Source organism: Rhinoderma darwinii, chromosome 10, assembly GCF_050947455.1.
Source record: "Rhinoderma darwinii isolate aRhiDar2 chromosome 10, aRhiDar2.hap1, whole genome shotgun sequence".
Classification (NCBI taxonomy): Eukaryota; Metazoa; Chordata; class Amphibia; order Anura; family Rhinodermatidae; genus Rhinoderma; species Rhinoderma darwinii.
This window is the reverse complement of record NC_134696.1, coordinates 48,546,773-48,562,027: the sequence shown is the minus strand read 5'-3', so window position 1 is coordinate 48,562,027 and position 15,255 is coordinate 48,546,773. Positions and strand designations below refer to the sequence as shown.

The 15,255-nt window shown below is 45.8% G+C and overlaps 1 protein-coding gene across 7 annotated transcripts in view; it reads left to right on the top strand.

The window, feature by feature from the left end:
- KASH5 (KASH domain containing 5) overlaps positions 1-15,255 on the top strand; it is a 91,724-nt gene that overhangs the window by 61,470 nt on the left and 14,999 nt on the right. For all 7 annotated transcript variants that reach the window (XM_075839869.1, XM_075839868.1, XM_075839870.1 and 4 more), the window contains exons 13-14: positions 9,679-9,743; positions 12,535-12,616. In XM_075839869.1, the coding sequence (XP_075695984.1) occupies positions 9,679-9,743; positions 12,535-12,616 (147 nt within the window). The remainder of the gene's footprint in view (positions 1-9,678; positions 9,744-12,534; positions 12,617-15,255) is intronic.

The window sequence follows — 15,255 nt, the reverse complement described above, 5'->3', positions numbered from 1 at the left end:
ACAGGGGGCTATATCTACAGGGCGACTATATACTGGGGTGGGCTATCTATGGAGCACCATATACAGGGGTGTGCTATATCTACAGGGGGCTATATACTATATAGCCCACCCCTGTATATGGTGCTCTATAGACAGCCCACTCCAGTATATAGCCCCCCTGTATATATAGTCCCCCTGTATATATAGTCCCCCTGTATATAGCCCCCCTGTAGATATAGTCCCCCTGTATATAGCCCCCCTGTAGATATAGTCCCCCTGTATATAGCCCAGCAGATATAGTCCCCCTGTATATAGCCCAGCCCTGTAGATATAGTCCCCCTGTAGATATAGTCCCCCTGTATATAGCCCAGCAGATATAGTCCCCCTGTATATAGCTCAGCAGATATAGTCCCCCTGTATATAGCCCCCCTGTAGATATAGTCCCCCTGTATATAGTCCAGCAGATATAGTCCCCCTGTATATAGCTTCCCTGTAGATATAGTGCCCCTGTATATAGCCCAGCAGATATAGTCCCCCTGTATAAATAGTCCCCCTGTATATAGCCCCCCTGTAGATATAGTCCCACTGTATATAGCCCAGCAGATATAGTCCCCCTGTATATAGCCCAGCCCTGTAGATATAGTCCCCCTGTATATAGCCCAGCCCTGTAGATATAGTCCCCCTGTATATAGCCCCCCTGTAGATATAGTCCCCCTGTATATAGCCCAGCCCTGTAGATAGACTCCCCCTGTAGATAGACACCCACCGTAGATAAAGTCCCCCGTGTAGACAAAGTCCCCCCCCCCCCGCAGATACAGCCACACGTCTATTACAATTTAAAAAAAAATAAAAAATAAAGAAAAATCAAACTCACCTTATTCCCGCTCCCACGCCGTCCGGCAGCCATGGAGACCTGCTCTCTTCTGCGCAGGTTTCCAGGGGGTTGAACGCGGCGTCTATGAAAGGCGCTGATTGGCTGGGCAGGATGACTTTCGCTGCCAGTCAGTCAGCGCCTTTCATCGACGGAAGCGTCACTGGTAGAAAAGGTACCAGTCGCTTCATTCGTGGAGAGGCGCTGAATCGCCGGGCATGGAACGTGCCCGGTCATTCATTGCTTCTAATTGTACCTGTGTCCTTGCGACACAGGTACAATTATAGTGCAGGAGGAGGTGGCGCTGGCGCCCCCCTCTGAACTGCGCCCGGGGCACATGCCCCGCTTGCCCCCCCCTAGCTACGCCCCTGCACCTACCTAAACATTGTTGCAGACCAAGCACATCCCTTCGTGATATTGATAATTACTATCGGAAGTGCCCTCTTTTAGCAGGATAATGCCCCTGCCACACAGCAAAAACTGTTCAGGAATAGTTTGGGGAACATAACAAAAAAGAGTTCAATGTGTTGACTTGACCTCCAAATTCCCTAAATCTCACTCTGATCGAGCATCTGTGGGATGTGTTGAAAAGTCAAATCTGATCCATGGAGGCCCTACCTCACAACATACAGGACACCTTGTGAAATGAATGCTTTGGCGGTACGAGGGGGAACTGCACAATATTAGGCAGGTGGTTTTAACGTTATGGCAGATCAGTGTATGTTTAGCTGGTTGTATGCTTCTCTGCTATCGAAGAGTGCCAACCTTTGTGACTTAGTTTAAGAATTTTTGTACAACATAAGTTTCTAAGTAACATAAAATAAAGTAGGAGTTTAATTATGAGGGCCTGAACCAATTTATTTTTACGTTTTTATATTTATATTTTGTGTGGAGGGACAAATTTATTTAAATGCTATGTAAATCTTTGAATGCCATATTTTTTTTATATAAAAAGGTCAGTCAGTGTGATTAGTGCAACTTTATAAATAGTTTTTATTAAAAATTATATTTCTTTTTTAGATACAGTTGCTCTGTATTCTCTATACAGAGTTGCTGTATCTCTCGCTATGACCTGAATCTGTCAGTCCTGCGGACTTGACGGGTTCAGTTAGTGTCAACGGATCCTGCGTGTCTCTGACACACATGATCAACCTATAATCTATCACCTCTAAGTTATGAACTTAGATGTAATAGATTACACGTGGATCCTACGTGTCAGAGACACACAGGACCTACTTTCACTTAACCCGTCAGGCCTGCAGACCTAACGGGAGCAGGATTTAGCAAACGATGCAGCTGCTCTGTATACAGCTGCTCTGTATAGAGAATACAGAGCAGCTGTATCTCAAAAAGTAAAAATAATTTTTAATAAAAACTATTTATAAAGTTGCACCAATCACGCAAGGGTTTTCCCATCAGAGACATTTCCACATGATATGTCATAAATGTCAGATAGATGCGGGTCCCACCTCTGGGACCTGCACCTATCTCTAGGACGGGGCCCCCTAAACCCCATACTAGCTTTTTTGTGTTCACGCTGCCTCCCGGCCACTTACTGATTACATGGTCAGGAGTTAAGGAAACAGCATAACTCCCTGAGCTACACTGTTCCTGTAACTCCCATAGAACTGAATATTAGTTACGGATACAGCGTAGCTCGCAAGCTACATTGCTTCCGTAACTGCCATTCCACATATCCTGTTGATAAGTCATAAATGTCTCTCATGGGAAAACCCCTTAAAGTTCTTGGTGTGCGTTTAAGTTTGCAGGAGGGGTTGGCACACTGAAGGAAGGCCTTGCTACAGCTCTGGTTGAATCCACACAAATATGCCATGTGTGAACATGGCCTTATTGTCTTATTGTAAAGGATCTGCCAGGCACAGCTTCGGGATTAACTCCCAGAATTAATCAGTCGGCACCTGAGGCTACGTCCCTGGGACTGACTCCTGCTTCCACCACTGTGGCTGGCAGGCTTAGGAGTGGGAGAGCCTATCGTAACCTGGCCAGACTCAGCTAGCTCCCGCCCTCGGTCTATTTAAGCCTGCCCTTCCTGTCCCTCTGTGCTTGTGATTCTTTTCTTGTGGTTTCCTGGCCCAGCTACAGCTCCAGCAATTTTTGATCCTGCTCCATACAGACCCTGGCTTACCGACTACTCTTCTGCTCTTCGTTTTGTACCTCGCACACTCCTGGCTTGACTCGGCTCGTTCACCACTCTGGTTGCTCACGGTGTTGCCGTGGGCAACTGCCCCTTTTCCTTGCTTGTGTTCCTTTGTATGTTTGTCGTGTTTGTCGTGCACTTACTGAGCGCAGGGACCGCCGCCCAGTTGTACCCCTTCGCCTAGGACGGGTCGTTGCAGGTAGGCAGGGACAGAGTGGCGGGTAGATTAGGGCTCACTTGTCCGTCTCCCTACCCCCCGCCATTACATAATCACAAGCCCATACCTAGTCTACCCTGGTCCCTGACACCACTATGGATCCCCGTGAGACCCTGGCTCAGCAAATGCAGGGTCTCTCCCTACAAGTCCAGACCCTGGCTCAGAGGGTCAACCAGCCTGATGCTACCTTGGTAATTCCCCTCACCGCACCTCTTGAACCCCACCTCAAGTTGCCCGACCGGTTCTCAGGGGACCGGAGGGCTTTTCTCTCCTTTCGGGAGAGTTGTAGGCTTTACTTTCGTTTAAAGCCTCATTCCTCAGGTTCTGAGAGCCAGCGGGTGGGTATAATTATGTCCCGGCTCCAGGAAGGGCCCCAAGAGTGGGCCTTCTCCTTGGCTCCTGACGCCCCTGAACTTTCCTCCGTTGATTGTTTTTTTTCTGCTCTCTGACTTATTTATGACGAGACTGACAGGACTGCCTTTGCCGAGAGTCAGCTGGTGACCTTAAGTCAGGGTAAGAGACCTGTTGAGGAGTATTGCTCTGACTTTCGGAAGTGGTGCGTAGCTTCTCGGTGGAATGACCCTGCCTTAAGGTGCCAGTTTAGGTTGGGTCTGTCGAATGCCCTGAAAGACCTGCTAGTTAGCTGTCCCTCTTCTGACTCCCTAGACCAGGTTATGGCTTTAGCGGTACGACTTGACCGACGTCTCAGGGAACGACAACGTGAACGTTTATGTGTTTTCTCCTCCGACTCCCCCATGATGCCTCCCGAAGCTCCGTTGCTTCGTTCTTCCCCGAAAGATTCAGAGATACCTATGCAACTCGGGGCCTCCGTGTCCCCCCAACAACGTAGAGAATTCTGCAGGAAGAATGGTCTCTGCTTCTACTGTGGGGACGACAAGCATCAAGTGAACAACTGTCCTAAGCGTAAGATTGCAGCCAGAGAACTTCCGCGTCTAAGTGATCATCGGGGAGGTCACTTGGGCGCACAGGTATTTCCCGTAAATAGGAAACGTACTAAGATCTTGCTTCCCTTTCAGGTCTCTTTTGGTGGTAGGTCTGCTACCGGCAGTGCCTTCGTGTATTCAGGGTCCTCTACTAATATCATGTCTGTGGAATTTGCTATGTCTCTTGCTATGCCTCTGATTGATTTGCCTAAACCTGTCCCGGTAGTGGGTATCGACTCCACTCCTCTTGCTAATGGTTATTTTACACAGCATACCCCTGTTTTTGAACTCCTTGTTGGCTCCATGCATTTGGAGCAATGCTCTGTACTGTTGATGCAGGGATTATCGTACGATTTGGTTCTAGGTCTTCCCTAGTTGCAGTTGCATAATCCCACGTTTGACTGGAATACTGAGGAGATAACCAAATGGGGTAATGAATGTTGTACGTCATGTTTTTCTGTTAATTCTATTTCTCCCCCGAATACGCTACCCGAGTTTGTTCAGGACTTCGCTGATGTTTTCTCTAAGGAGGCCTCCGAAGTGTTACCTCCTCATAGAGAATACGATTGCGCTATCGAATTGGTACCAGGAGCTAAGCTTCCTAAGGGCAGGATATTTAATCTTTCTTGTCCCGAACGTGAAGCCATGAGAGTGTATATCCAGGAATCCCTGGCCAAGGGTTACATTCGTCCCTCTTCTTCTCCGGTAGGTGCTGGCTTCTTCTTCGTAGGGAAGAAGGATGGTGGTCTTAGGCCATGCATTGACTACCGTAGCCTGAATAAGGTCACGGTAAGGAACCAGTATCCCCTTCCTTTGATTCCTGATCTCTTTAATCAGGTTCAGGGGGCCCAATGGTTTTCTAAATTGGATCTACGGGGGGCGTATAACCTTATTCGCATCAAAGAGGGGGATGAGTGGAAGACTGCGTTTAACACGCCCGAAGGCCATTTCGAATACCTCGTCATGCCCTTTGGGTTGTGTAATGCCCCTGCGGTCTTCCAGAATTTCATAAATGAGATTTTGAGAAATTACCTGGGGATATTTCTGGTAGTGTACCTTGATGACATACTGGTGTTTTCCAAGGACTGGTCCTCCCACATTGAGCATGTCAGGAAGGTGCTCCAGGTCCTTCGGGAAAACAAACTGTTTGCCAAAACCAAAAAATGTGTGTTTGGGGTACAGGAGATTCCATTTTTGGGTCAAATCCTCACTCCTCATGAATTCCGCATGGACCCCGCCAAGTTTCAGGCTGTGGCGGAATGGGTCCAACCTGCCTCCCTGAAGGCGTTACAGTGTTTTTTGGGGTTCGCTAATTATTACAGGAGATTTATTGCTAACTTCTCGGTCATCGCTAAGCCCCTTACGGACCTCACTCGCAAAGGTGCTGATCTCCTCCACTGGCCTCCTGAGGCTGTCCAGGCTTTTGAGGTCCTTAAGAAGTGCTTTATCTCGGCCCCGGTGCTGGTTCAGCCCAACCAAATGGAGCCATTTATCGTGGAAGTTGACGCATCTGAGGTGGGAGTGGGGGCTGTCTTGTCCCAGGGTACCGGGTCCCTCACCCATCTCCGCCCCTGTGCCTACTTCTCCAGGAAGTTTTCGCCAACTGAAAGTAACTATGATATTGGCAACCGCGAACTCTTAGCCATTAAATGGGCATTTGAAGAGTGGCGCCACTTCCTGGAGGGGGCTAGGCACCAGGTAACGGTCCTTACCGACCACAAGAATCTGGTTTTCCTAGAATCTGCCCGGAGGCTAAACCCGAGACAAGCTCGATGGGCGTTATTTTTTACCAGATTCCATTTTTTGGTTACCTATAGGGCTGGGTCTAAAAATATTAAGGCTGATGCACTGTCGCGTAGCTTCATGGCCAGCCCTGCTTCGGAGGAAGATCCTGCTTGTATTTTGCCTCCAGGTATAATCATTTCCTCGATCGATTCTGATTTAGTCCCCTGCAATTCCGGCTAAGGGTACTTAGGGAAAATCATGACTCCGCACTATCTGGCCATCCAGGCATCCTGGGTACCAAACACCTCATTACCACAAATTATTAGTGGCCTGGGTTGCCTAAAGACGTTAAGGCCTACGTCGCCGCTTGTGAGGTTTGTGCTAGGTCCAAGACTCCCAGGTCCCGACCAGCGGGCTTACTGCGTTCGTTGCCCATTCCCCAGAGACCTTGGACACATATCTCCATGGATTTTATCACCGATTTGCCTCCATCCCAAGGCAAGTCGGTGGTGTGGGTGGTGGTGGACCGCTTCAGTAAGATGTGCCACTTTGTGCCCCTCAAGAAACTACCCAAATCCAAGACGTTGGCTACCTTGTTTGTCAAACACATTCTGCGTCTCCATGGGGTCCCTGTCAATATTGTTTCGGACAGAGGGGTACAATTTGTTTCATTGTTTTGGAGAGCCTTCTGTATGAAGTTGGGGATTGATCTGTCCTTCTCCTTTGCCTTCCATCCTGAAACCAATGGCCAAACGGAGAGGACTAATCAATCTCTAGAACAATACTTAAGGTGTTTTGTCTCTGACTGTCAATTTGATTGGGTCTCTTTCATTCCCCTCGCCGAATTTTCCCTTAATAACCGGGTCAGTAACTTGTCAGGGGTCTCTCCCTTTTTTTGTAATTTTGGGTTTAATCCACGGTTCTCCTCCGTTTCACCTGGTAGTTCCAACAATCCCGAGGTAGAGGTCGTTCATCGGAAACTGTGCACAGTCTGGGCCCAGGTTCAGAAAAACCTAGAGGTGTCCCAGAGCGTACAAAAAACTCAGGCTGATAAAAAACGTTCTGCTAATCCCCTGTTTATGGTCGGGGATCTGGTGTGGTTGTCGTCTAGGAACTTGCGTCTCAAGGTTCCGTCCAAGAAGTTTGCTCCCTGGTTTATTGGGCCGTATAAGGTCATTGAGGTCCTCAATCCTGTCTCCTTCCGGCTGGAGTTACCCCCGTCTTTTCGTATACACGACGTGTTTCATGCCTCCCTCCTCAAACGCTGTTCCCCGTCCTTGGCTCCCTCGAGGAGACCTCCTGTTCCCGTCCTCACCCCTGAGGGGGTGGAATTCGAGGTGGCCAGGATTGTGGACAGCAAGATGGTCCAAGGCTCCCTCCAGTACCTGGTCCATTGGAGAGGATACGGGCCCGAGGAGAGGACTTGGGTACCCGCCCGGGATGTTCACACTGGGGTATTGGTCAGGAGGTTCCACCTGCGTTTCCCCAGTAAGCCAGGTCCACTTAGAAAGGGTCTGGTGGCCCCTCATAAAAGGGGGGGTACTGTAAAGGATCTGCCAGGCACAGTTTCGGGGTTAACTCCCAGAATTAATCAGTCGGCACCTGAGGCTACGTCCCTGGGACTGACTCCTGCTTCCACCACTGTGGCTGGCAGGCTTAGGAGTGGGAGAGCCTATCGTAACCTGGCCAGACTCAGCTAGCTCCCGCCCTCGGTCTATTTAAGCCTGCCCTTCCTGTCCCTCTGTGCTTGTGATTCTTTTCTTGTGGTTTCCTGGCCCAGCTACAGCTCCTGCTATTTTTGATCCTGCTCCATACAGACCCTGGCTTACCGACTACTCTTCTGCTCTTCGTTTTGTACCTCGCACATTCCTGGCTTGACTCGGCTCGTTCACCACTCTGGTTGCTCACGGTGTTGCCGTGGGCAACTGCCCCTTTTCCTTGCTTGTGTTCCTTTGTATGTTTGTCGTGTTTGTCGTGCACTTACTGAGCGCAGGGACCGCCGCCCAGTTGTACCCCGTCGCCTAGGACGGGTCGTTGCAGGTAGGCAGGGACAGAGTGGCGGGTAGATTAGGGCTCACTTGTCCGTCTCCCTACCCCCCGCCATTACACTTATTTTTTAACAGGTCAGAATAGCACAGCATTTTTATCCTGGTAAAATATCACATGTTGCCTCCTCTGGTATTGTCATTTAACAGTCCTTATGGGGCTCAGAATGCACAACTGATGGTTAAAATGTATATATCTTGCTATTTGATGCAGATAATTTAGTGAATTTTGTGGCAATGTAAACTAAATGGTGTGTTTTGCTTTGTCTAATATGTAAACACTTTGCTTCCCGATTTTAAAACCTTTTTTCCCCTATGGGGGTCACCAAAAAAATTCTCCCCAGGGTGCCATCTAACCTAAAGGTTGTCTATGCCTTTCTCTGGAATGGATCAACTCAGGTTTTGAAGTATAAAATGTTAAACTTGATGGCCTTAGGTCTTTTTTCCACCCACTACTTTTGTAACTACATATGTCATGTCAGACTGTTGAGGGGCCCAAATCTGGAACCTCCACTGATCCGAGAATTAGGGTTTACTGTTCTCAAAGAAATGGCTGCCCATGAATGGCAATGAAAGAGAAATTGCTGCTCCTAAGGGCGGACTTACACGAGCGTGCAATACGTCTGTGCAACCACGCGCATCGCACGGACCTATGTTAGTCTATGGGGCTGTGCAGACAGTCAGTGATTTTAATGCAGCGTGTGTCCGCTGCGTGAAACGCACGACATGTCCTATATTTGTGCGGTTTTCGCGCATCACGCACCCATTGAAGTCAAGACGTGCTTTTCTGTTTACAAACATACAGAGTGTGATAATGATGGCGGCTGCACGAACATCACGCAGCCGCGCATCATATGGTGATGGCACACGGAGCTGTTAAGTGCCTTTTGCGCTCGCAAAACACCGCATTTTTTGCGCACGCAAAACGCACACGCTCGTGTAAATCCGCCCTAAGTCTGAGATAATCATTAAAGCAGCTCTACTATCATTTATCTCTCCCTCTTATACATGGCCACATATTAAACACGCAAGAAGTATCATAAATAGTAATAATGGTTTTGACAATTTTGCTGGAGTTTTTCTAAAAGCTCAACAAAAACTCTCCACTCATTAAGTCAATGTCTGACCATGCCAAGCAGAGCCGACATGAGACGAAGTGGCACAGTGCTTTTCTAGAGTGTTGCCACTTTATTTTACAGCCACAGGGGGTCACAGAATTCATGAACCACACAGAAGTTTGCATAGGAAATAATCTATAGGCATAATATTTGTGGCCACTGGTAATGGGAGATTGAGTATTTCCTATGCATACTCCAGTGTGGCTCGTGACCGTTGTGACCCCCACCAATTGCTAGAACGAAGTGGTTTGTATAGAAAGTTTGTATAGGAAATACTCTGACTGCCACTACCAGTGACCACGGATATTGTGCCTATTCCATGTGGCCACCAATACAGAAAATAATTTACATCTGGAGGTGCATGTGGAATTGGGATTTAAATAAATGAAGCAATAATACAAAAACAGCCTTATATGTTTACTCAAGTTCCTGTAGGTTCTAATATCTATTTCTTTAAATGTAAGAAACCAATCAGTGCACAGCAATATATATGTTACTAAATAATTACTCTGTAGTATATTACATGCACATGAAAGAAATATACAAATCATGAACTGAATATGTTTGGGAACGTTCTTACAAATCATTCTTCAGTTTCTGTTAATTTTTTTTTCTTGCAAGGAGCTTAAAAATGAAAAGAATAATTTACAAGAAGAACTTTTACAGACCCATGAGGCCATAGCCATGTAAGTTGCCAGTATGGAAATGATAGAAAGCTGTAATAGAGTAAAAAATATGAAAGATAGGTTGACTTACAAAAATGCCCCCAATGATAGTCACAAGGTAACTTGCAACTTTTTTCTCCATATGGAATAATGATTTTACCACAATATTATGTCACTACGTAGCCCCAACTATTGCTGTGGTCATCATAGTAGCAAAACTGTGCATTGTTACCATTTTTTTAACCCCTTCCCCCTGCTTGAATTCTGGGCCCTAATGACCAAGCAATTTTTATAGTTTTTCCATCGTCACATTTGAAGAGCTATAACTTTTTATTTTTGTGTTGACATTGCTGTATAAGGTCTTATTTTTTGCGGGACAAGTTGTATTTTTTAATAGCACCATTTTGGGGTACCTATTATTTATTGATTAACTTTTATTACCTTTCTTGGGGGGGGGGAATAGAAAAAAAACTTCAATTTCGCCACACTTTTTTGCATCCTAAATCTATGCCGTTTATTGTGTGATATAAATAACACAATAACTGTATTCAGCGGGTTGTTACGATTGCAACGATACCAAATTTGTATGGATTTTGTATGTTTTCTTTTACACAGTAAAAACACTTTTTTTACAAAATTATTTGTTTTCGTGTTTCCATATTTGAAGAACCATAACTTTTTTATTGTTCCGCCGATGCAGTATTATGAGGGCTATTTTTCTGCGGGACGACTTGTTGTTTTTATTGGTACCATTTTGGAGTAGATGCGACTTTTTGATCACTTTTTATCACATTTTTTTTAAGTCAGGATTCACAGAAAACAGCATTTTTTACGGCGTTCACCGTGTATGTTGAATAATGTAACAGTTTTATAGTCGGGGTCGTTACCAAATATGTGTAACTTTTTTGCTTTAATTTAATTTAATTTAATTTATTTTATAAGTGGGTTTTTCATATTTTTTCACATTTTTTTAATTAACTTTATTCAACTTTTTTTAAACTTTTTTACTAGTCCCACTAGGGGACTTTAATATGCGATCATCCGATCGCTTTTATAATACACTGTATTATAAACGTACAGGCATCTGCTAGGCCATGCCTCTGGCATAGCCTAGCAGGCATTCACTACAGGCAGACCTTGGGGCCTTTATTAAGCCCCAGCTGCCATCGGAGACACAGACACTGGGCGATCTTATCGCTGGGTGTCAATGGGATGAGAGGGATCTCCCTCCCTCTCTTCAAAACCACTCAGATGTGGCGCTCGCTATTGAGCGCCGCATCTGAGGGGTTAAATGGGTGAGATCGATACTAATATCGATCTCACCCGTTCGAGCAGGGATGCCCCCAGCCCTCAGCTACCTCTGGTAGCTGAGAGCAGGGAGATTTAACAGCTCCCTGCTCTGTTTATTTATTCTGATGCAGCGCCGTGAAAGGGCTCTTGCATTAGAATAAAGCCCACTAATGACCGCCGTGAAGAGGCGTATCGGCGGTCATTAAGGGGTTAATATAGGGTATGACAAAGTTCTGGGGCTTCCACTCAACAATAATCTAGGCTGCCATCTCAGAATGAAGGCTGATCCTTATGAAGGTGCCACAGCTTTAGTTAAAAGGGTTTTCCCCCAATTAACATTTATCACCTATCCACAGAATAAGTGATAAATGTATGATTGCTGGGGGCCCAACCACTGAGACCTCCACTGATATCTAAAATCTACCCCATAAACATTGCACAGGAGTGGCAGCGCATATGCGTGACCACTACTCCATTCTAAATTCTCATTGTTATCGTGCAGTGAGGAGGAACGGCATTCAGGGCCCACGTTCTAGAGATTGGTGGGGATCCGATTGGTGGGGATCCTAGTGGTGGGGCCCCCAGTGATCATACATTTATCACCTATCCTGTGGATAGGTGATAAATGTTAACTGTGGGATAACCCCTTTAAAGGGGTTGTCTAGTCCCTAAAAATTTATGGCATATCCTCAGAATAGGCCATCAATATCTGATCAGTCGGGATTTGACTCCCAGGACCCCTGCCGATCAGCTGTTTTGAAGGGGCTTCCCCTTCATTCCTTATCTGCTCGTATTGTGAATCGCCGACACACTTGTAGTGGCGGTTCACAGTATTACAGCCTTCTCCCATTGAAGTGAATGGGAGAAGGGTGTAATACTGTGAACTGCCACTAAAAGTGTGTCGGCGATTCACAGTATGAGCAGATAAGGAATGAAGGGGAAGCAGCGCTCGTCCAAGCACTGCGGCCTTTTCAAAACAGCTGATTGGCTGGGTTGCAGGGTTTCGGACACCGACCGATCAGATATTGATGGCCTATCCTCAGGATAGGCCATCAATTTTTAGCATCTGGACAACCCCTTTAAGTGCTGCAGCTCCTTCACAGCATTTCCCTACTTCTTGGCGCTCCCAGCCACCCGCTGTGTAGAGAAGTACAACACAGCCCCATTAACTTTATTGGCGTCTTCCCACAGCAGTTGAATGGGAGAGGCAGGAAAATAGAGATAATGACTCCGGATTTTTTTTCTAAAGAGAAGAACTTTTTTCTAAATTTCCCTGATTGCTTTGCTTAGATAGAACTTAACAGTGTCCAGTTATATTCTGCAGTCTTACCATTGGTTTGAGCTGCTATAAATGAAATAAATGGCCTCACCACATAATAATACCTTTCATAGTATGTGACTGAGCATGAAGGTCATGTCTTTATATATTCAATACAAAAGGCGAATTACAATTGTATATAGTGGACAGTTCAGTATAGTGAACAAAACACATGTAAAAGTGTCCTTTACTGTGTCTTTATAGACATTCAAGCCTTTCCCACAAGCAATGTTCCAGCTCTCTATCCGTATGGTCTGTGCGTAATGAAATACAAGAGACTCAAGAGGTAATGCTACATCGTTTATTATAGCCGAGGCTTGCTTCAGAAAATATGTGCATGCTATTGTTGTCTATTGCAATGAGAATCTAAATTCTATACTTTTACCTTGAAAGTTAACTTTAAAAAGAAAATCCTATTTAGTAAGGAATTCATATAAAAAGAGAATTCAATGACGTGGTCTCCATGGCAATTTCAAAGGCAGTAAAGTAAAATATAGATGCTCGATATGGATATTAAAAAAAATCAAAATATTATTGGATAATGTTATACGTTTAGTAAGATTTAGCATGATTTTACTGTTTTTTATCATGTAAGATAATGTATGAGGGATCATGTACACAGTAGAACTTATCATGTAAGATAATGTATTAGGGATCATGCACACAGTAGAACTTATCATGTAAGATAATGTATGAGGGATCATGCACACAGTAGAACTTATCATGTAAGATAATGTATGAGGGATCATGCACACAGTAGAACTTATCATGTAAGATAATGTATGAGGGATCATGCACACAGTAGAACTTATCATGTAAGATAATGTATGAGGGATCATGCACACAGTAGAACTTATCATGTAAGATAATGTATGAGGGATCATGCACACAGTAGAACTTATCATGTAAGATAATGTATGAGGGATCATGCACACAGTAGAACTTATCATGTAAGATAATGTATGAGAGATCATGCACACAGTAGAACCCTGTGCAAGGAGCCTGTACAGCAGTGCGCAGGGGACATACAGCTCCCTAGTAGGTAGTCATTCCCTAGATTGGAGCTGTGCTGTATGACAGGCTCCATGGGGTTGTATGAACACAGGAGATATTCTCTCCTAGAAGCAGTGCTTATAGAGGCAAATACCTCCCTACATATTGCATTCGATGGAGAGTAACAGGTTTATTTTTCCTGTCATATTCGTATGGAATCTGACAGATAAAAACCTCTATAGAAATTCAACAACATACGAAGGTAGTAGAGAGCTCATGCACCTCTATAGCAGCTCTATTACGGCTCCATACAATATTGTGTGCATGAGCACCTAAAGTGAGACTCTGGGCAAAAAGCTCAAAATCAAACTTTTGCCTGAAATGGAAGCTCGTACGTCCCTCCTATATTTAGGCTTACCTAATACACTCTGACTTAGAGATCCACCATGGTCTTCTTGCAGCCGGGCCACTCCTGCAGCCTGCTACCATGTTCAGGCCCTGAGCAGATGCTGTCATGACCTGCCCGGGATTTCGTGCAGGAAAAAAATGTGAATTGTGCTCTATACAGCATTGCAGCTACTTCTATTTGGCACATAGTAGTAGTATGAGCCGATAACATCTGTTATGTGACTATGTTAGAAGATAATATATCATGCATCTGAGGTACGATCTGAGAAATAATGTTAGAGTATGTTCACACTGAGTTTGTTTTTACACAAATTTTGACATGTTTTCTGCATCTAAATCACAGTCAAAAAAACTCCCCAAATCTGCCTTCCATTGATTTCAAAGGGAATCAGAGGCTTTTTTTTATTTTTCAGGATAGATTTTTTTCTGATCACTGAAAAAAAAGTCCTGCTCTATCTTGGGGCAGATTCTACTCAAAAGACGTTTTAAAAAACCCATTGCATTTTAAAAACTGTCTCCAAAATCCTGAAGGAAATTCTGAGGCAGATTTTTTTCTGCTACCCAAAAAACTTAGGCGGGATTCACACGACCGGGTCCCGCCCGAGTGCCGGCCGGTAAAATCTGCCATTTTGCCCGGCCGGTTTGCATAAAGTTATGCATCCGTTCTGGGCCGGGCAGATCTGGACAGTGACATCAGCGGCAACTCCTGAAGGGGAATCCCCATGTGTTCGGGGATTCCGCTTCAGGAGTTTCCCCTGATGTCACTGCCCAGATATGGACAGAGACATCAAGCGCTCTGTCCAGGAGCGGAATCCCCGAAAACACGGGGATTCCGCTCCTTCAAGGAGCTAAAGTGCGGCTAGCACATAGCAGAGCGGGGAGATACCTCCCCGCTCTGCTATAGTGGCGTCGCTACAGTAGTAGCAGCCGCAGCAGCTGCTAGTGGCGCCATCGAAGGTGTCGCCGGGCCAGGGCGCTTTTAAAACAAGCAGGGGAAGGGAGCCAGCGCAACGCTCCCTCCACCTGCTGTACACCCCAGCCCTGCCACACAGTGTACAGCGCAGCCATTCGTCCGAATGGCATCAACTCCTCCTCCTCACATGCACTCTGCGCTGTGAGGAGGAGGAGACAGAGCGCAAGCCACGGAAAACCCGGCCATCACTCGGGACACATTCCGGTGATGGCCGGGTATTACCCGGCCCCATAGACTTCTATGGGAGCCGGGCGGCCGGGTACCCGGGCGAAAATAGAGCATGTCCTATCTTTTGACGGCCGGTATTATTCCTAATGCAGCCGGGTGCCGGCCGATTTATGAACGGCCGGCACCCGGCTGGGAAAACCTGTCGTGTGAATGAGGCCTTAGTGTGAACATACCTTTATTATTTTCCTGGAAAGTGAATGTTTAGATAGTAAGGTGTTTATGTTTTTATCCATCCTTCACATAATAAGGTTTTCTTGGAATACGTTATGCTAATGACACTGGAGGCTTTAACAAACTTCTATTAGTTTTCAGCAGTTGCAAAC